General features: G+C 34.8%; 1 protein-coding gene across 2 annotated transcripts in view; it reads left to right on the forward strand.

Annotated features, from left to right (window-relative positions):
- Positions 1 to 581: 581 nt before the first annotated feature.
- Positions 582 to 21,430, forward strand: part of LOC113523158 (protein vein) — a 114,413-nt gene continuing 93,564 nt past the window's right edge. For both annotated transcript variants that reach the window (XR_008252799.1, XM_052894519.1), the window contains exon 1: positions 582 to 1,080. Coding sequence is in view for 1 of the 2 variants with exons in the window: in XM_052894519.1 (XP_052750479.1) it covers positions 660 to 1,080 (421 nt within the window). In the remaining variant the exon portion in view is untranslated. The remainder of the gene's footprint in view (positions 1,081 to 21,430) is intronic.

Consider the following 21,430-nt stretch of genomic DNA (forward strand, 5'->3'; position numbering starts at 1 on the left):
ACACGCAAGCGAAACTACTCTTAACAACTACAATAATCACATAATAAAAAGTAAAATCGACGAGACCTTACAACTTATATAAATACCGCAAATAAAAATTAAATAAGGAATACTTTGCAAACTTTGTGTGAAAGTTTGTAGTCGCGCGTCTACGACAGAGGTCAAAGCTACGAGCCTACGCGCTACAGACCCCGTAGACGGCGCTACAATATGAAACACGTTAGATAAAATATTTCGTTACAATCTCCACTACTCGCTATATAAACAAACATTATTCACCGTCCTCCAATCATCTAAATATATTATCACAACTCCGATCTCAAGAAAATCTACATATATCTTCAATTAATTTAATAAATCAATTGTTATTATATTATAAGGAATCTAAAGCAAACAAGATAAAAAAAACACATATATTAAAAATATCCAATACACCCTTAATCAGGTGCTAATCAAACTAATTACATGTAACAAGCGCAAATTAATCATCGGACGAGATAAATCAGAGACGCGTGCTCTACAGAGTATCGAGACTATTTCGGTGTGGGCGGAGCGAATGATTCAGTAAGTAGGGGCCACGGCAGTCGCGCGCCGGCCGCCGACGGGGTAACAACGCGTTTGTAAGCAGAGCGGATACGAAACGCTGCGGCGATGGCGCGATGAAGACGTGCGGGCGCGCGGCGTTTTGCTGGGCCCTGTTGTGCCTCGCCGCTTGCGCTGCAGCTGCGCCCCGCCGCTTCTACTGCGAGCGCTCGGACGTCGCCTGGCGAGCGTACCAGGCCCCTGCAGCCTTCGAGGCACGCGTCCAGTCCCTCGGCAAAGACAGCGCCACCGTCAAAGTCAAGCGCGTCCTCCACCCCCAGGGGAACTGGCCACAGGACGGCACCGTCTTCAGCCTCAAGCTGCCGCCACAGGACCCGCACGAGTGTTCAGGACGTTTCGAAGTGCCGTTGATAATCCGACGTAACTATATCGTGTTCGCGGAAAGGCGAGATCACGCGGCCGTCGCATTGGGACCGCCGCTACAGAGGACTGGAAAGTTGCTAAGGAGGATCAATGCGGTCTACAAGCCTGATTACAGTGAGTGTCTAGTGATAAGCGTGTTAGTACGGTCGTTGCGCTGCGCGTGTGCACCGACCACACGACCACATGGAACTTGGACAGCGGGCGTCGATACCATTTCGGGAACACCATTGAGGTACATTTTACTATTCGATAATTACATTGAAAATAAAGATTCATATCCAAAACAAATCTATATACTTATAGACACAATCTCAAATGTCAATTTCCATGTGGTTGGAACTGGTGCATGCTAAATGTTAAGACATAAACCCGTGTCTATTTTTATGGTAGACTTTAAATTATGGTAACATCCAACGACTCCACATAGACTGCAACTGCAGAATACCCGCAAATAGATTTTAAGATACCAATTAAAGTTGCTGGTAACAAATATGTGGTAATAGCAGGTGCATGGATAAAACAAGTGGCCATTATGAGTCCATTTTAGGTTCATAGTGAATAGTGGTCGAGTCTAACGTGGCAAGCAACAAAACACTACACACTGTAGCTATTAATGCGGACCTCATTTATGCACCCTTCGTAAATGGTGAGGCAGGAGAGGAAACCGTAATATAAGTTTTATTAAGTCTTCAACCCGACCGACGTTTGAATTACGGAAAGCTCTAATTAATTAATCATGTGCTTAAATTATTTTGAAATACAATTTTTCAATGAGATAAGTATAAGATACGATAATGTAGATGATGTTTTATCTCTTCGATTTCTTTTTAATCATGAATCCTTAGCTTTAAAAATTAAGCTAAATTTAAAGTAATAAGCTTTAAATTATGAAAGCATTTCCAGAACTCAATATTTTATTTTAAACCATACTTTCATTTAAAAGTAGTCAAACCCTTAATGCGTCTTTGACTATTGAGAATTTTAAATTACATACTCATGTAGAAAGTAAATTAAAACTCATAATTAAGAATAACAATATAGATTTCCAAGACATTGGAAACATCTATCAGAATGAAACACCGGATATAAGCAGGCAAGTGCCAAAAAACAATGAAACAGTAGATGACAGTTCACGTAAGAGATCGTAACGCTACATTTGACAGACGGGCTGCGACAAGTCAGAACTGGAGCGTGTCATGACGTCACCACCATTGAAGCCGTGGCGAGCTGGCACACCACAGATCAACACTCACTAAACTATATTCCGCGATAAACAGCCTAAAAGAGAAATTTTACTAACATCCCTAGGGGACCATCTCAAGAAACAAATACATCAAAACCAAATCACCGATATTGAAAAATTTCTGTTACAGTTGCATACCTTTTAAAACAGATAATGATAACACTCTCTGCTTAACACTTGGATGTATTTTTTTTTTTAAATAATTATAATAATAATTATCAAATATCGAGTAAAGTTTTTAACTCTTTACTCGATATTTGATAATTACCTTATTATCATTTTCGAATTTTTTAAATCCATCTTCTTGCCCCAAATGATGTTCAAAACTTATGGGATTACCAATTAAAAGGTCATTCTTGGATATATATACTAAACTTGAATATTTATTGCACGATTCATTTGAAAGTAACTAGCTACTAGTGTTCGAAAATGTGGCGCTTGGTGGCTCGAGATTTTTTGTTTACACTGCACGCGTTGTTAGCAAAATGTTTATCTTTCTGGATATCATCCGTCGTTTTTTCCTTTGTTAATGTTCTTTTAGATTTCATTATTAGATTGTAAATCTATCTCATTGATTTTGATGTATGGTACATACAAATTTTCCTATTCACCTGTCCGATTTTTTCTCCAATCTTGCTTGATTATTGTCTTTAGAAAAGTTATTTTACTTCTACATGTCTTTTATTTATAATTCATTTGCATTTATATTTTTTTTATTCAATAATTTATGACAACATTGTAGCCTAAACAAATTTTGATATTTTTTTAAAAACATCTCGGTTCTATATTTCGACTATTATCAATTGAAAATGTTAATATTTTTCTAAAACTAATCCAAGATAATAGAAAAAAAAGAAGTTGGTCGCAATGCCCATATCAAATCGAATAGTTAAAAACATTATATGTCTGTTGCTATTTGAATAGTTTCAATAACACGTGACCGATCTAAATGATTCCCACTTGTATTTACTTAATATATTATTGTATTGTTCAATTTCTATATACTATTAATTAAAGAATAGAATGCCTTCTCAAATAATTTCCTCAACTATATAAATATATTCTCTGAATATAAAGTCCACGCTTGCGTATACTAAGTAATATTTATCAGTAGTAAAGTGATCTTTTAATTTTTTTTAATAGCAGTCTAAGCACTGTCGTTACGCCCTGGCAATTCTCCATTATTCTTGCTCCGCTCTGATGAATTTACTGTCCTATTAAAATATTAACATACGTTAGTATTATAAATTTTATGATCAGCGTTGTTAAGATAGAATGATAAATTAAATATGATTCACCATGATAAATACAGCAAGCGCATCTCGAAAAAGAAAAGATTCTATCTAACGATTTGGCAACAGCCTTGTATGCAATATAATAGATATTAAAGGAAAACAATAGTACTATTGTTTAAATGATTGCGAAATTGCCGGCTTATTAGAGATAAATAATACATACATCCCATAACGTCTGTATTCTCAAATAATCTTGAATAGTATCATCAAAATTACAGACAGCTTTTGAAGCCAAGATTAACGATAATTATATTTTTAACGAAAGAACGATAATTGTAGTAAATACCAGAGGGAGTAGGCAGTAGTACCAGAGGGAGACTTTGTACAAAAGTCGATTGCTTGGGTACCTCTGTCCCATTCGTGTTTCAACCGTGAAGCAGCTGTGTTTGCATGGCTGTGTTTCGGTTTGAAGGGTGGGATATGGCGTGAATTTACTGGGTACAGAGGAATAACACCTGAGTCCTCAGGAATGGCAACGCATGGGGGGTAACATGGGCGAAACAGTATACTCTGTTATGTCCATGCTACTGCTCATGTCTATAGGCGACGGTTACCACTTTACATCAGGTGGGCCGTCAGCTTGTTTGTCATTCTAAGTTGTATAAAAAAAAAATAACATTACTGAACTAGATAGTACAGTATGCTGCGATTAGACCAGGTAAATTTACTTTGAATTGCAGAAATAATAATTGAAGCTGTAAATGAATAAAATAAACATTCCAAAGAAATAAAATTACATACAAAAAATACAATCAAAATAAAAACTTAGAGAATAATAAAGAATTACTGTATCACCATTCGGTAGAATAAGAAACTTCAACAACGTTTATACTCGTATATTAAAACTACAAAGTAACAGATGTATAAAAAAAACTGCCAGTACCGCTAATATATTTAAATTATTATCTATCCGAGGATACTAGTGAGATATATCTATCAATCAACTATATAAATAATAGTAAAATATGTAATCCTAAAATACATAGATCGCTGAAAATATGCGTGTAGACACAACGCATCTAAATTCGATAATGTATTTACGTTCTAAAGTCTATTCCTGTGATGTTTCTGCACAAATGTAAATTCACGTAAGCGTTGCTAGATAGAGCAAATAACAATTCATCAAGTTGAAAATTTAAATTAAAAGTGTTCAAAGGATGCGTAAAAAAGCAGCTGGTAAACGGGCATAGCGGGGTCAAATTGTGAGTTAGATTCGTCTAGTTCAAGGATTGATCTTGTTCATTGATTCTACTCTCAATCTTGGTTCTGCAAGTATTGCTTATACATTACATATCGAGTTATTAATGCTAAAGCAGTCCTAAAGTAGGAAAAATTATCACAAGTGGCGACCCAGTTTCGTTCGTACACAAAAGGTAAGCGTTCGAAACGTATTGTTTTCTAAGAAAATCGACTACGAATTAGCCATTTTTTTAACTACTTTAGATTTTCCAAAAGATATATTTAGTTAAAATTGTGTAAAAAGCAAATTGACATTGCGAAAGCATAAAGCTTTAGGAAAGTGCATAACAAGTGACTCCAATATGTCATTTTAATAGTAAAACTCTACCTCTTCTCATTCTTTTGACTAAACTAAAAAAGATCACAAACATAACGTGTACTTCTTCATGTTTTCTATTATAACATAATCAGAAATGAAATTCAACTAAAGTGTGATTAAATCTAATAAATTATTTGATTTAACATTATTCTGTTAATTTCTACAAATTTCAAAAATAAAAATAAAAAATATGTAAATATCATGCAATTTATATTTTTCTACGTTACGTTCAATCAAACTCTTAAAATTATCACAGTACACACATCATACCATACCGTCATGTACTGGGGGTTAGCAATGGGGATTACCAATCCCATTGCTAGCAATAAACTCTATCAGGTCGACCTCCTCGCGGTTCCCCTGGAAACCATCTTGATTGGTTTATTGTTGAATTCGTCACGATGGGCTAACTGACCTGCTTTCATCCTCATCAGTCATCTATCACTGGTGCCCCGCCAGTGTATACCGACAGCGCAGGCGGAATTAGGGAGACTTTGTACAAAAGTCGATTGCTTGGGTACCTCTGTCCCATTCGTGTTTCAACCGTAAAGCAGTTGTGTTTGCATGGCTGTGTTTCGGTTTGAAGGGTGGGATATGGCGTGAATTTACTGGGTACAGAGGAATAACACCTGAGTCCTCAGGAATGGTAACGCATGTGGGGTATCATGGGCGAAACGGTATACTCTGTTATGTCCATGGTAGTGCTCATGTCTATAGGCGACGGTTACCACTTTCCATCAGGTGGGCCGTCAGCTTGTTTGCCATTCTAAGTTGTATAAAAAAAAAACATTATTACCTATTAAAAAAAACCATCATGTATTTAGATCTCATTTGTTTTACTATAAATAATGACATCAACAATTGACTAATCATTGTTATATACGTCAAAATTATTACGTTTTATATAGTTTTGTGAAGACGTATCGATGATGTGTACAGTTTTAACAGATGTACCACTATAATAAATAAACAGACCGGCCCGACGCTGGGTGGACGCGGATCTGTGCGTTAATTACAAGGCCGTACCACCGCCATTGTGATCAATGGTCGGTGACATGATCCTAAACGCATCATTGATGATCACGTCTGCTATACTCGGTGCGTTGTAGAATGGTAAGGCTAACAGAGAGAACGTATTTTATTTTTAAGTGACACTAGAAAAGAAAAGATTATCAATCCGTCTCGTTTCTTTGTAACTGTGAATCGCAAGTAGTTCAACAATTTTGTATATATATATATAAATTCAAGCCATATCCCACATTTCAAACCGAAACACAGCCATGCAAACACAACTGCTTCACGGTAGAAACACGAATAAGACAGAGGTACTCAAGCAATCGACTTTTGTACAAAGTCTCCCTCACATGCTGATTTGTAATTAATTGTAATTAGGGTAATATTATTCAATTAATGTTACAATTAATCTACCTTGCGTGAATTTACTGGGTACAGAGGAATAACACCTGAGTCCTCAGGAATGGTAACGTATGGGGGGAATCATGGGCGAAACAGTATACTCTGTTATGTTAATGGTACTGCTCATGTCTATATGCGACGGTTACCACTTTACATCAGGTGGGCTGTCAGCTTGTTTGCCATTCTAAGTTGTATAAAAAAAAACTTCCTTCTTAAATTCGGTTAAAAAGATAAAATTTCTACAATGGATAGTTTCAAAAATAAAATAAACCCCGTGACCGCTGAAACTATTTCAGTCACCAAAACACTAGACTGCAGTGTCAATTTTTTGCATGCAGACATTTATAAATAATAGTTTTTTTTTTTTTTCAACGAGCGCGTCTCGTACCCGCCCGATATATTAAATGTATGGAATTTTCATCTGTCACATAAAGTCGTCTAGCTATTTCGGCGATTTCGAATTAGACGTCGACTCGTCTGCTGCGTAATGTTCGCCGGTTGCTTGGCGAACATTTAACGTCTCATTCGACATCTGTTTGATTCCATCTATTTTTTTTTTTTTGGATGGGTGAAAATGGTATGGTAACCCCGCCTGCGCTAACGGGATACGCTGGCGGAGCACCAGTGAAGAGTGATAGGTGAGAACGAAAACAGGCCAGTTAGCCCATCATGATGAATTCATGAAAAACTGTACAAAGGTCGCTATCTTAGGTACCTCTGTCCCATTCTAGAGTAGTTGTTTACATGGCTGTGTTTCGGTTTGAAAGGTAGCATATGGCAAATAAATTAAAGGGTACAGACGCATAATATGTCTTAGTCCTCAGCAACGGCACCAACGCATAAAGTTTATCATGGGCGACACAGTATACTCTGTTATGTCCATGATACTATTCATGTCTATAAAAAATATTCAACATAATGTAGTATTGTAGCGAATAAATAAATTGACAGTTACCACTTTCCATCATGTAGGCCGTCAATTTATTTGCTATTCTAAGTTTTTTTATTTCTTTAAATTGACTAGTTTTTCCAGGACTGTTTTTATTTTGCCAAATCTATTAAGCTAAATTCAGAGCTGAACTTCCTTCTACTGTCAACGAAATCATGGATATAAGTACTAATAATATCTACTATAAATATTAAAAAACATACATACATACATATCTGTCACGCCTGTCTCCCATTAGGTTAGGCAGAAACAATGGAACGCTAAATGCTTCGATTCAAAAAAAACTCTTTCGCTTCCTCCACATACATTAATCTTTTCATACACGCTCGCCGCTTATTGAATAACATATAGAAGCTAAATAAACAAAATATCTGGGTTATTATAACTAAATACACGTATTTAGTTTAATCAACAATGATTAACAGGAAAAGGCGCGAGTTAAAGATCATCAATGATTCTGACTACCTGTAACTAGAGGGTGTTTAAAAATGAACCGCGCAAATAATTTTTAGTGTCGTTGTTCAGAATTAATAAAAAAACATCTTTTTAAAACAAGAAAAATAGACTATTCTACATAATATAATATATTTACAGCAACTTTTACATTAATATCTTGAAAAGATTGCTTTTAGGAACATTTATGATATGGCAGCCATCTTCGACAAAAAAGTACTTAATAAATTATTGGACAATTTACGAATTCAAAATAACATAAAGAATACAATAAACAAATGCATAAAAAAAAAACTTTCTCCTTTTTTAAGCCAATTAAAAATATTTTATTATTTGATTTTGACAAGATATGAAAACAATTATTTCTGCTAATGTCATAACACATTCTTAAGCAGAATTGAATCGCATGCCGTCCAAAATGGAAGATAAAAATAATCTCTTAAAGCTTTTCGATTCCACTTGTAAACGTGTACAAATTTCATTATTATTTTTTTAATCCAAACAATTCGGTTATATTATAAAATCGCATAATAATTTCTAAATAATCTTTTATATTGACAGCAGCTCATTTTAAATCACCATGTATAGGAACTAGGTTGCGCATGAGTGTACACGTTTCGACATGTTTCGAATCGATTATATCATTATCACCTTGGGAGATAAAATAACAATTGGATATGTAAATTAATAATAAATTTTAACCTATATATAAATATAACGTGTTTATATTTAAGACTTGACTGTGACCTAATAAGGTCGTTGATCTTGCGGATAATTGTTTTTTTTTTAGATTTTTTTATGCAACTTAGCATGCAAGCTGACGGCCCACCTGATGGAAAGTGGTAACCGTCGCCTATACACATGAGAAGTACCATGCACATAACAGAGTATAATGTTCAACCCATGATACTCCCCATGCGTTGCCATTCTTGAGGACTCCGTAAATTTACCGCCATATTTTACCCTTCAAACCGAAACACAGCCAAGCAAACACAACTGCTTCACAGTACAAACGAGAAGGGGACAGAGGTGCCCAAGCAAATGACTTTTGTACAACTCCTCCTCTCCCTTAGATTTTTAAATTTTATTTTCTACTTAAATCCAATAGACTTAAATAGAAAATTTAAGTCTATCTGTCTTAATTAGATCCCGGAGGGAGAAGGATTTATAAGTAATGGGGATTAGCAATGTCATTGTAAGCAATATGCTCTTTCAGGTCGACCACCACGCGGTTCCCTCTGGAATTCATCATGGTGAATTCCCGTGAATTGAGAATTGAATGAAGTGTAATTTCTGTTGGCCCATTGTGAATTCATCACAATGGGCCAACTAACCTGCTTCATCCTCACACATCATCCGTCACTGATGCTTCGCGGTGATGGGATTACTGTTCAAGTCCATTATAATAATTAAATTTCTAGATCTAGCGACTAGGTTTTGCCTTAAGACTGCTTATAGGCTTATAGATATAAATCTATGTTCGTTCATCGATCATTGTAAACAGGATATATTTACTCGCAATTAATGCTTCTTATACCTATATATAATATGTATGTATAATTTTTATATATATAAAAATTAATGCCACTTTTCGTTGTAATTTTATAACTCAAGAACGCGCTCACCTATCCAAACCAAATGTTTAGGCTTTGTTCGGACTATTTAGTTGGTTTATGTGAAGTTTGCACAAAATCGCTCGAGCGGTTCTTCATTTATCACATTTTTTGTAACAAATGAATTCAATAAATGGCGGATCGTTTCGATAATGGGGATTTTTGTGTCAAATTGAAATTTTTTCAGTGGTGACAGTTTTTTTTTTTGTTTGAATAAATGAAATTGATGTTAATTTTTTTTTTATATTTTACTTTATAGCACGTACCGAACCGCTAGTTCTATATATTTTATAAGTACACAAATCCGTTATTTTTCTTTGCGAAGCAAAATCTACTACCACAGATACGATTTCTTTAAAACATCTCGCGTTAATCGATACACTTTATTTGTTACAAAAAAAAAAGAAAATTAAAACTAATAATAAAATATTAATTTGATCATAAATGAAAATAGCAATTACAATTGCTATTTTTGGAAAGTCGACTTGTTAAAACAATTTTTCCTAAATAAGAACGTTCGAGGCTCGTATCAATCCGGCGCCTCGTTTATGCGAACGAATTAATCTCGTACTAACTGCGTATACAGGTTGTCCTGAACGAGATCGACGGCGGTAGGTTGACAGCGGAATCGCTTGCACATTAGTGACCACCCGCAAGTGCGTAATAAGACCTCAAAATGTGATCACATAAGCTTGTATGTATAGACGTATGTACAACGGTATATGGGACGTAGCGACATTGTTGCGTTCTTTAGGGATGCGACGGTTACTAAAAAAGATCGACAATCTTTTTTTTTTATTTTTATTTTGCTACAAGCAGTCAATGTAAAATGTACTTACCTTTTTTACGTTATGTATGTATGTGTTTAATATAATAGTAAATAGTTAGTATATAGTTTATATTAGCCCTTATTTGTCCACTGTTGGACATAGGCCTCCCCCATAGACTGTCATAAGGAACAAAACTGTTCTTTATAATAGATTACATTTGGAAGTGATATACCGTTTAATTTATGGTGATATTTTAAGAGAGACGGCGCTGCCTATCCCTCGAGCGTTAAATTAAGGAAGAGGTGACCATTTACATAGGCAACTCATGTAGTTAGTTGTCTAAATAGACACGCCTTTAAATCTCAAACAAAAATATTTTACAATACAATTGGCAATTGAGTTACTTATATGTATAATAGTTATTCTATGTTTATATATATTAAGTTATATTTATATATGTGTCTATGTTAATATTAATTTATGAATTTTATGATTTTATTTATCTATACTGTGTTTATATAAAAAAATTAAAAGATTATTTACTGTTATATTTTGTTATAAGATTATTTGCTAAATATGCTAAAAATAAAAGAGAAAATATAAATTAATTTAATTTCATTTAAATTTTATTTTTAATTATATAAAGTTGTTTTCTATTCCATTCTGAAAATAACCAGAAAAGTATCCCACTCTATTTTACTGTCGTGAATTTAATGATTGCTAATGATAACTTGCGATCATTGCGCAACAGTTGACCGCGCTTCAGGCGGTTTCGGTAAATTTAACCAACCGCAAATGTCGAGGGCAAATCGGCGTCATACAAGTTATAAACGATTAGCGAGATTCATATCTTCGATTTAAGTTATGTAAATATTACAAAGTGTAAGTTTTAAAACAAAAAAAAATCATTGGCAATTAAAAACTTAGTTCATAATATTAGTTTTGTAATATTGTACTTTTAAAGCAATGAAAAAACTAAAATTGCATTGCAAATTTTTAATAATTTTTTTATTAATCAGTTAGAGACCAGTAAAAAAAAAGAAACTAAGTCGATCAAATCATACATACTAAGCAAAAGAATACAGTTAAATACATTTCGTAAACTTCTTCTATGTTAGCAGCTTGCTTGTATGTACACCTGATGCATCATGAATGCATATACCATCACGCCATCGCTTTCTGGACTGACGTTGACGACGCTGTCTATCAGTAGACATCTACTGGGTGAAGATCTTTGTACATTTATCAGGAGGCTTATATGACTTGCCCAATTCCATTTAATACCTTCTTAATACAGCGAAGTAATACCTGTACATTTCTATTTTGTTTATCTTACCCCCCATCTATCCCCTATTTCTATCTTAAAATAAAATGTTTGTGGTAAAAAAAAAACTTATAAAATAGTATTATAAGTCCTAAGTCCTCATTTACATAGATTAAAATCTATTATCTGCATTATCAAATTAACTGATATTAAAATAGGCATAGTGGTAACAGTACATTCATTAGTGCATGTTCCATAAATTTAGATTTATACTTTTTAAAGTGATTCAAACAGTATTTTTTAAAATTATTCCAAGGAATAAATGCTATTTTCAATCGACTTTAAAAAAAAAAGAAGTTCTCAATTCGGTTGTATTTTTTTTTTATTACATTTGTTACCTCATGATTTCGTCAGTTTTAAACCGATTTGAATTTTTTTTTTATTTGAAAGGTGACTTACAGATTGGTTCCATATACATTTTACCAAACTTGACTCAATAGTTCAGTGTTTAAATAACAATAAATGGTTGACGATGTCACATTTGAAATCGGATTTTTTTGGGACACAATCTTTAATAATATTACTAAAAAAATATGTTATGATCTATGGACTAGAATTGATAAAGTTCTAAACGAAAAAGGAGATAAATGTAATACATATATATATATATATATATATATATATATATATATATATATATATATAAATAAGATATTCAAGAGATTTGTTTTCAAACTACACTTTTATTATATAAGAATTTGCTAAAATTGGCTCTTTCTTATCTTAAAAGGCATGATACATTAAAATCAGTCAGAATAACTTAATTATTTACGTTTTAAGATTAAGTTTATTTAAATGGATAATCTTTTCTATATTGTCTAATACGTATTTGTACAGAATGAAAACATACAAGCTTACTTATTAACAAATGTAAAATAAAAAAATATATATATCTTACCCTAGGTCATTGAACTCTCAATTCCGCTTCAGCCTTTCACTTGACAAAATGAAACCTGAATTCGTGTGACATTTAGAATTAATTGAAGGGCGCAACCAAATGAGTGAAAATGACTTATACGTAACGAAGAAAGTGGCGGCCTCTTTGCACTATAATATATTTTAATAAAGCCAATTACCCACTGCCCTTTGATTCAGGACATCGGTCATCGTGTACCGTATAGTATAATGATTAATTGCTATCTATATTGGTTGTAATATTACATTGTATTTTATATTTAATCTCTTTAAAACCAGATTGTAAAGTTCACGTGAATTCATGATATTTCCGAAATGCTGGATCAATTTTACTGTTTATTTTTTTCATATATAACTTTTGTTTTTACAGGAGTCGGTATTTCTTAAGAATTATGGAGATATTGAGTTTTCGTGTATAATAATTTCACTGATATGTCTCTAAAACATGGGAAAATCAGGACGTCAAATTTTTTTTATACAGCTTAGAATGGCAAACAAGCTGACGGCTCACCTAATGGAAGGTGGTAACCGTCGCCTATAGACATGAGCAGTACCATGGGCATAACAGAGTATACTGTTTCGCCCATGATACCCCCCATGCGTTGCCATTCCTGAGGACTCAGATGTTATTCCTCTGTAAATGACCTTAATATGGTTCATTTTGTACCCAGCCAAACCTAACAGCAATTTCATTGGCTAGATTTATAAAATCAGTTGTTTTGTTATGATTCCAGTAAACTATCCTTTTTAACCCCTACAATTTTGTACTAATCGCACCTAATATAATAACCCAATATAGAATGGGCTAAATAGATAGATAGATACTCTTTATTGTTTCCTCCAAAAGATTACAATAGTATACCTATTATAAATATAAACAATTACAAGAAATAATTACAATGAGAAAACAATGAGCGACCTTATCGCTAAGAGCGATCTCTTCCAGGCAACCTTTGGATGGAGAGGAGTAATTATAAACAGTTTGATTGGAGGCATGATGAAGATCGTATTATTTCTAAATATGGAGATGTAATACATGTAATAATGTAAATAAATATTAATATATATACATATATATATATATATATATATATATATATATATATATATATATATATATATATATATATATATATATATATATATATATATATATATATATATATACATGATATGATTATAATTCGATTGCGTGGGGGGAAAGGGATTGTTCGTAATGGGGTCTGATCCATTGCTAGCAATACACCCTATCAGGTCGACCTCCACGCTGTTCCCCCTGGAAACCATCGTGGTTAGTTCTAGTGAAATTCATCACGATAGGCAAACTGACCTGCCTTCATCATCACCTATCATCCCTCCCTGGTGTCTCGCCAGCGTATACTGATAACGCAGGCGAGTTTACCATACTATTATCACCCATTAAAAAAATTCGATTGCATCCAAATAACTCTCTTGACTGGCAGTTTTTCGATGCGTTTTCCTTGTTTCTTGCAATGTTACAAGTGAATCCGGAGTCGGGGGACTAGTTTAAAATAATCGCAGCACGTACGCACCGTCTCGAGATCGACAGATCAGTGCGTGGATGGCGCCGCGCTATATCGGGCCAACAGTTTTTCTAATGATTTGAAAATTAATGGAACATTTATACCAACACGGAGTATTCAGTATCGTTTTTTTGTTTGTAACCCAATTTCTGCTTATGTTACAATACATTTACATCACATTTTAGGGTGTAACATTACATTTAAAGGATTACATTACATTTTCGAGTGTAACATATTAAAGTGTAATGTTATGTTTTATATCGTTTGTAATGTATTTGAAAATGGAACGGGTTCACGATTCGGTTATTTGTATTTTATTTTTATTTTTATTTACTTAAATAATTTCTCTGTATATCGATAAAGTAGAGTTTACTCCAGTATTAATTCTATCCGGATGGAAATCCTTTTTTTTTAAGCAAAATCTTATATTGATATTTATAAAAATTTTAAGATGTTTTTGTAAATTACTTAGTAAGTAGTTTGCACAAATATTGTAAATATTTATCAAGAACTATAACACAAAACTAAAGATCGTGTGAAATCAGCTTTTCTGTTCTAAAATATTCTATATATTCTATTGTAATATCTTAAATGTGTAAATCTTTATCATCATTTCAGCCATTATCCGTCCACTGCTGGACATAAGCCTCCCCCATAGACTGCCATAAAGAACGGTCCTGAGCCACCTCAATGCATTTCAGGTCGTCACTCCATCTAGTGGGGGGGGGTCGTCCTACACTGCGTTTGCCCGTACGCGGTCGCCACTCAAGAACCTTTCTTCCCCATTGATTGTCGGTTCTTGTGTGTGTAAATATTCTTTATTTATTATTGCATAGTATGTTAAAAACTCAAAATTTGTCGTACACGTATTTTTTTTAAATAGAGAAGGCCATAGACTATTATTTATTCCAGTCATTAAGCCAGAATTTTTGTTAAACCAAAACCAGGTTACGCGAACAAAGTCGCAGGTAAAGCTAATACTGTATACATGCATATAAATATTTAATACCTCGATTATTAGGATGGATAATCACACAGTTTCGACGACTTACGGGTATTTTCTAAGAAGTTCCACGTATTCAGCATTAGACATGAAAGCGTTTGAAAATAAAGTGAGTGCAGTGTAAACTCGCCAAGATTACAGTTAAAATGGTGACTCAAACATAGAGTTTAGAAGTTGCTCCAATTTAGTTATAATTATGCTTTAATTAATATTATAAATATATTATAATAAAATAAATATTATAAAATACAAGTGAATTGAGAACTTGTGAAATTGAGAAATATCCTTCCCATTTTATGTCAGTTTTATACTTTGGCTGTGACCGTTTGAATGAAATTTTACAACCAAAACAAACGTTTAAAATCCGTCAAATTTTTCACAGCATCACATTTTTTTATCTTTGCCTTTAAACGTCATCCTAACTTTAATTATAACAGCAGTTACGCAACGTCTAGAGTGGTTCGAACTGAAATATTATTTTAGGAGTTCACAGAGATTACAGCCACGGTGCAACGGCGGGCGCACTATCGACCTTGCAGTGCACCTGTTAGAGTTCATTTTGCAATGTCCCACGGGGCCGTATTTACACCGTAACGTTCCTGTTGGGCCGTCATGTGTCGCATATCACTCAGCGCGACGCTTCCTTTAGTCAATAAAAAAGGAACACATTTGGAATCGGGACGATTTTAATACTGAAATCAAAAAGGTGAGACATTCTCTCGTGGGTCTTTTTTTTAAAGAAATTTAATGGAATTTTTTAAAGAAATCACGTGTGAGAAGATGACACAATTTTGTTTATTTTATAACATATTTTTTAATGACGACTTTCTTTTTAAAATTGTCATTTTGCCATATCTCAGTTTCTATACGCATTTTTTTTTCCTTGATAGCTTCTTTCAATCTGTCCAGTAAAAAAGCGTAGTACTGTCCCGTTATAGTCACACCACCCTCTTTATAATCGATCAACAAAATACCTTTAGTATCCCAAAAGATAGTCGCCATTATATTTCCGGCCGATTGTGACATTTTAAACTTCTTCGGAGAAGTTGTACCTTTTTTATGCCGCTGCATCAACTCTTGCTTCAACTCAGGTTCATAGTGGTGAACCCAGGTTTCATCTCCAGTCAAGCCGGGCCATAATTTCTTTCCTACTCTCTCCACAGAGCTTCAAAAATGGCTCTATCTCATACTCTACTCTATCCCATATAGGACGAATATACTAAATTCCACTGTGTTTGGTTAAGCTGGTAACAAACAAACAAACTCACTTTCACATTTATAATAAGAACTGCAGTAATATAGTTCTCTTGATTTTGTTCGGCTACCGTCATTAACTGCACTTTGCGTTGATGATAATTTGTCTCCGATCGATCAGTTTCTCAGGCTTAATTTTCAGTTGCAAAATTGATTCAGATAAGACCCCCAACGTACGAGATAAACTCAGAATTGACGGCCAATAATTACGCGAGTACAATTTTAATTGCATCATATTAATAATACAAAATCATGGTGATAAATCAATGCAGAATGGCCGCACGGACGCGTAAGTTCGTTCAACCAGGGAAATTTAGGGCGGCCTCGAAAATATTTTTGCCACCTAATGGTGTCCCCGATTTATAATATTACGTTTATTATTAACAAAAAGCATCATGCTTACACATATATAGTGTTCTAGGCTAGATTCTCTCTTATTTATAACTAATGAACTTAGAATAGTAAATAAGCTGATGGCTCACGTGATGGAAAGTGGTAACCGTCGCCTACAGACACGAGCAGTACCATGGACATAACAGAGTATACTGTTCGCCCATGATACCCCTCATGCGTTGCTATTCCTGAGTTACCACTATCCATCAGGTGGGCCGTCAGCTTGTTTGCCATTCTAAGTTGAATAAAAAAAAGTAATTTTTCCCATAAAACTTTTCTGTTTGCCCGTTCACGATAATACACTTGTACATCCAAAATCAATGACACGTGCATAATTGTAGTACGAAGAGTTAACGGGTTCGCGGCCGAGCGGAGTATGTGTGACGATGGCGAGCGCAAAAACTAACCTTGCCATATTCACTGATAACGATTATTACCCGGCCGAATGCGGAGACAGTGCTCGTCAGACCAGGGTATTTGTCAACGCGTGCCATTTCAATTTGTCGCGGCCTACTTGGTTCTTCTCGGAGTTCGCTCGGCCTTTTTTCCATGGAAGTAAATGTACAGATTGCTGTTTTTTTTTTATTTTTTTATAAAAGGATAACGTTTAAATTCAAGGTTTATTTACTAGTAAAAAGCCAACGCAAATCTAGACTTTCAAAACCTAGGACAACTCACTCCTTATCTATTTTTTTGTTTTTTTTTTATGGATTGCGGTACAGTGTTTAAGGCGTCCCGTCCTCGCTATTGGATACGGGTGGCGGAATGCCTGTACAAGAGGGTACTTGGTGGGCGCAATTTAGTCGCAATATTTGTAGAATATTAGGAAGATAAAACTTTTTATGAATATAAATAATTACAAGAAATAATCACAATGAGAAAACAATGGGCGACCTTATCGCTAAAAGCGATCTCTTCCAGGCAACCTTTATATATATATATATATATATATATATATATATATATATATATATATATATATATATATATATATATATATATATATATATATATATGCATTTATATCAGACCTTGCAATTTAAAGCTATCTTGTGTGTTTAATAAATAAATAAGTATACCCTATCAGGTCGACCTCCACACGGTTCCATCTAGAAAACATCATGATTAATTATTGTTGAATTCGTCACGATGGGCTAACTCACCTGCCTTTTCATCCTCACCTATCATCTCTCACTGGTGCCCAACCAGCGTATACCTGTAGCGTAGATGAGGATTTTTTTTAATAAATGATAAAGAAATGGTAACTCTGCTTGCGCTATCGGTATACACTGGCAGGGCACCAGTGTAGGATGATTGGTGTGGATGAGAAGGCAGGTCAGTTAGCCCATCGTGATGAATTCAACGATAAATTAGTCACGGTAGCTTCCAGGCGGAACCACGTGGAGGTCAACCTGATTAGGTATATTAATAGCAATGTGGATTAACCTTCGCATTACTAGCAATCCCCCCCCCTTCCAAGCGGGTAGGGTTACATGTACATTCTCATCCATTAAAAAAAAACTTTACAGCACCGGAAACTAAATTTTTTTAGCAACTTAGAATGGCAAACAAGCTGACGACCCACCTGATGGAAAGTGGTAACTGTCTCCTATAGACATGAGCAGTAGCATGGACATAACAGAGTTTACTGTTTCGCCCATGATATCCTTCATGCGTTGTCATTTTTGAGGACTCAGGTGTTATTTCTCTGTACCCTGTAAATTCACGCCATATCCCACCCTTCAAACCGAAACACAGCCATGCAAACACAACTGCATCACGATAGAAACACGAATGGGACAGAGGTGCCTAAGCAAACGACTTTTGTACAAAGTCTCCCTCTGCTAAATCATCAAGTTCCTAAAAAGGTATAATGATCTCATATTACACAATTTCTTCAATAGCTCTTTCCATATCAAAATTACGTGCGCAGGCGCCGCAAATGATAATAAATATCAGATGATAACAGAAATTTCAGTGAAATATGATAATTCATTATCGTCATACAATGACCTAAACATCTTGGCAACAAACAAATGAATAATTCTAGAATGCAATCCTTTATTATTAGAATTAGATGAACATTATTGATCGCTTATTAGAACTGTATGTTGCCTTCTGGTTGGGCTGCTGGGCCACCTTATACGACATGACGATTTTTTTAAGAGCATAATAGAAGGAAAGATAGAGGGCAAAAGAGGAAGAGGAAGACCGAGGATTAACTACATGGGACAGATAAAGGAAACACTAGGCGTCATGTCGTATAGGGAGATAAAGAATATGGCCTGGGATAGAGCTGGCTGGAGGAAGATGCATGAATTAGTTGCACCGACAAGAGGAAACTCTTAAATGAAAATGTAATGTTGCCTTCTCGGCATTAAACCATATTGTCGTTTTAGCCACATATTGATAAAAAAATTAAACTTCTCATAGTTCGTTCTCATCGTTTTAGCTATTGAATTGTTTTGTCTATTTTTTTTTGTGCTATATTTTTTATATTTTCAATTGTTTATGTTTTATTTGTAAAAGTTATTGACATGCGCCAAATACTTTTATTTCTTTCGAAAGAAAACATGAGATGAAATCTACATCCAATTTTGTACGCATCCTGTCATTCGTATGCTCCTGCATGAAATATTATAATTAATTTTATATTATTCTTATTAATATTATAAATAAGAAAATGAGTTCGTTTATTTGTTACATTTTAACACCTTAACGACAAAAGCAATCACTATGAAATTTGGTAAACACTACACATAAAAGATAAAGGCCGGCAAGACACAAGCAACTCCTCGAGTGTTGCAGGTGTTTATGGGCGACGGTTGCCGCTTTCCATCAGGTGGACGTCTGCTCGTTTGCCTCCTTAACTATGAAAAAAGACTACTATTTATCCTGGTCAACCTGTTGGTTGACGTTGGTTCCCAATCACGCGGACAAAGTCGCGGTTAAACATTAGTTTCATATAAGTGTATTCTTGTTGATTAACCATCTATCAAGATGGTAATAGTAGTTTAATCCATTTGCAAGTAAATACGCTTAGTCAATCTGTGATTACGCGACTATATCGACCCAAAGTCCACTGATAATGCAAAGAGATTTTGCTCTACAAAAAAATCAATTTCTTTCACCATACAATTAATACTGACTAGAGATCTCGCTATTCAACCAGAGGGAGACTTTGTAAAAAAGTTTGCGTTTACTTGGGCACCTCTGTCCCATTCGTGATTCTACCGTGAAGCAGTTGTGTTTGCATGACTGTGTTTCGGTTTGAAGGGTGGGATATGGCGTGAATTTACTGGGTACGGAGGAATAAAACCTGAGTCTTCAGGAATGACAACACGTAGGGGTATCATGGACGAAACAGTATACTCTGTTATGTCCATGGTACTGCTCATGTCTATAGGCGACGGTCACCACTTTCCATCAGGTGGGTCGTCAGCTTGTTTGCCATTCCAAGTTGCATAAAAAAACGATGTTTCATACACACATCAGATTTAAAATTATTTGAATTTAGAACGCACCTTAGTCCTCTGGAATGGTACCGTATAATCGACACAGTACACTGTTATGTCCAAGTTACTATTTGTGTTTACATGACTGCTTCATCAGGTGGGCCGTCAGCTTGTTTGCCATTCTAAGCTGCATAAAAAAAAATCACGTGCAAATACTCTACACTGCGATAAACAGAATTTTGTTCTGCAAAAATGTGAAATAATTAGTGTAAGACCAACACACCTGTCATCAGTGATGTTCTAACAACGCGCAAGTAATTTTAAACAGTATTTATGTATTAATTCGATTCGATTCTTTTCCCCAAAGATAACAGCTTTGGGATCCCTGCATACATAAAAAAATACGACTTAAAAGTGCTTGTAAACAAGTCTATTTGAATTTGATTCTTAAGAGTATTGTGAATGTGAATGTGAATCTGAGAAAGACTCTGTTTTCCGCGCTTAGTCTCTCATTTGGGCCGTTGTGCGTATGAGTCGTGGCTAGTACAGCCAGCCTAACTCCGCCCAGAAGCGCAGAAGCTTCCTGGGTTCTTCACAGGCCTCACGGAGCGACCTCACCGTTCCGAGAATTTCTAAACGTTGATAGGCCACAGCCTCACATTCCAAGATTACGTGAGCAGCCGTTTCTTCAGCGTTGAAACAGCCTCGACATAGAGGGCTGTCTGTGGCTCCTATTGTGTATAAATGTTTGTTTAATGGACAATGGCCCGTTATTGTCCCTATCATTATTTTGAGGTTTTTTCTATCTCTCTTAAGAGTATTACATATCAGCTGAACTAATTTAAAACTCCCAAAATCATCTTAATTAAACATGAAAAAAGTTCTTATAATAAATGAATTTATTATAGTTATGTTTGACATTCAGTAACACTATAGACAAATAGTCAAATACATAATAGTGTGTGCAATTTTTTTTTTTTTTTTATAGATTTAATATATTTTTATGCATAATTGAAAATAAAAAATGTTAGCATTCTGCACTCCTTCTCTGTATAAATTATAAGTGTGCGAAATTTACTCCTACTCATACTCCTCCGTCCGATTAGGGGAGGGGGGAGGGGGGGGGGAGGGATTGTTAGTAATGGAGGCTGAGAATCCCATTGCTAGCAATATACCTAACCAGGTCGACCTCCTCGCGGTTCCTCCTGGAAACTATCATGGTTAATTCCTGATGAATTCATCATGATGGGCTAACTGGCCTGTTTTTATCTATCATGTT

This window comes from Galleria mellonella, unplaced genomic scaffold, assembly GCF_026898425.1.
Source record: "Galleria mellonella isolate WM207_F2 unplaced genomic scaffold, CSIRO_AGI_GalMel_v1 utg213, whole genome shotgun sequence".
In the NCBI taxonomy this organism is placed as follows: domain Eukaryota; kingdom Metazoa; phylum Arthropoda; class Insecta; order Lepidoptera; family Pyralidae; genus Galleria; species Galleria mellonella.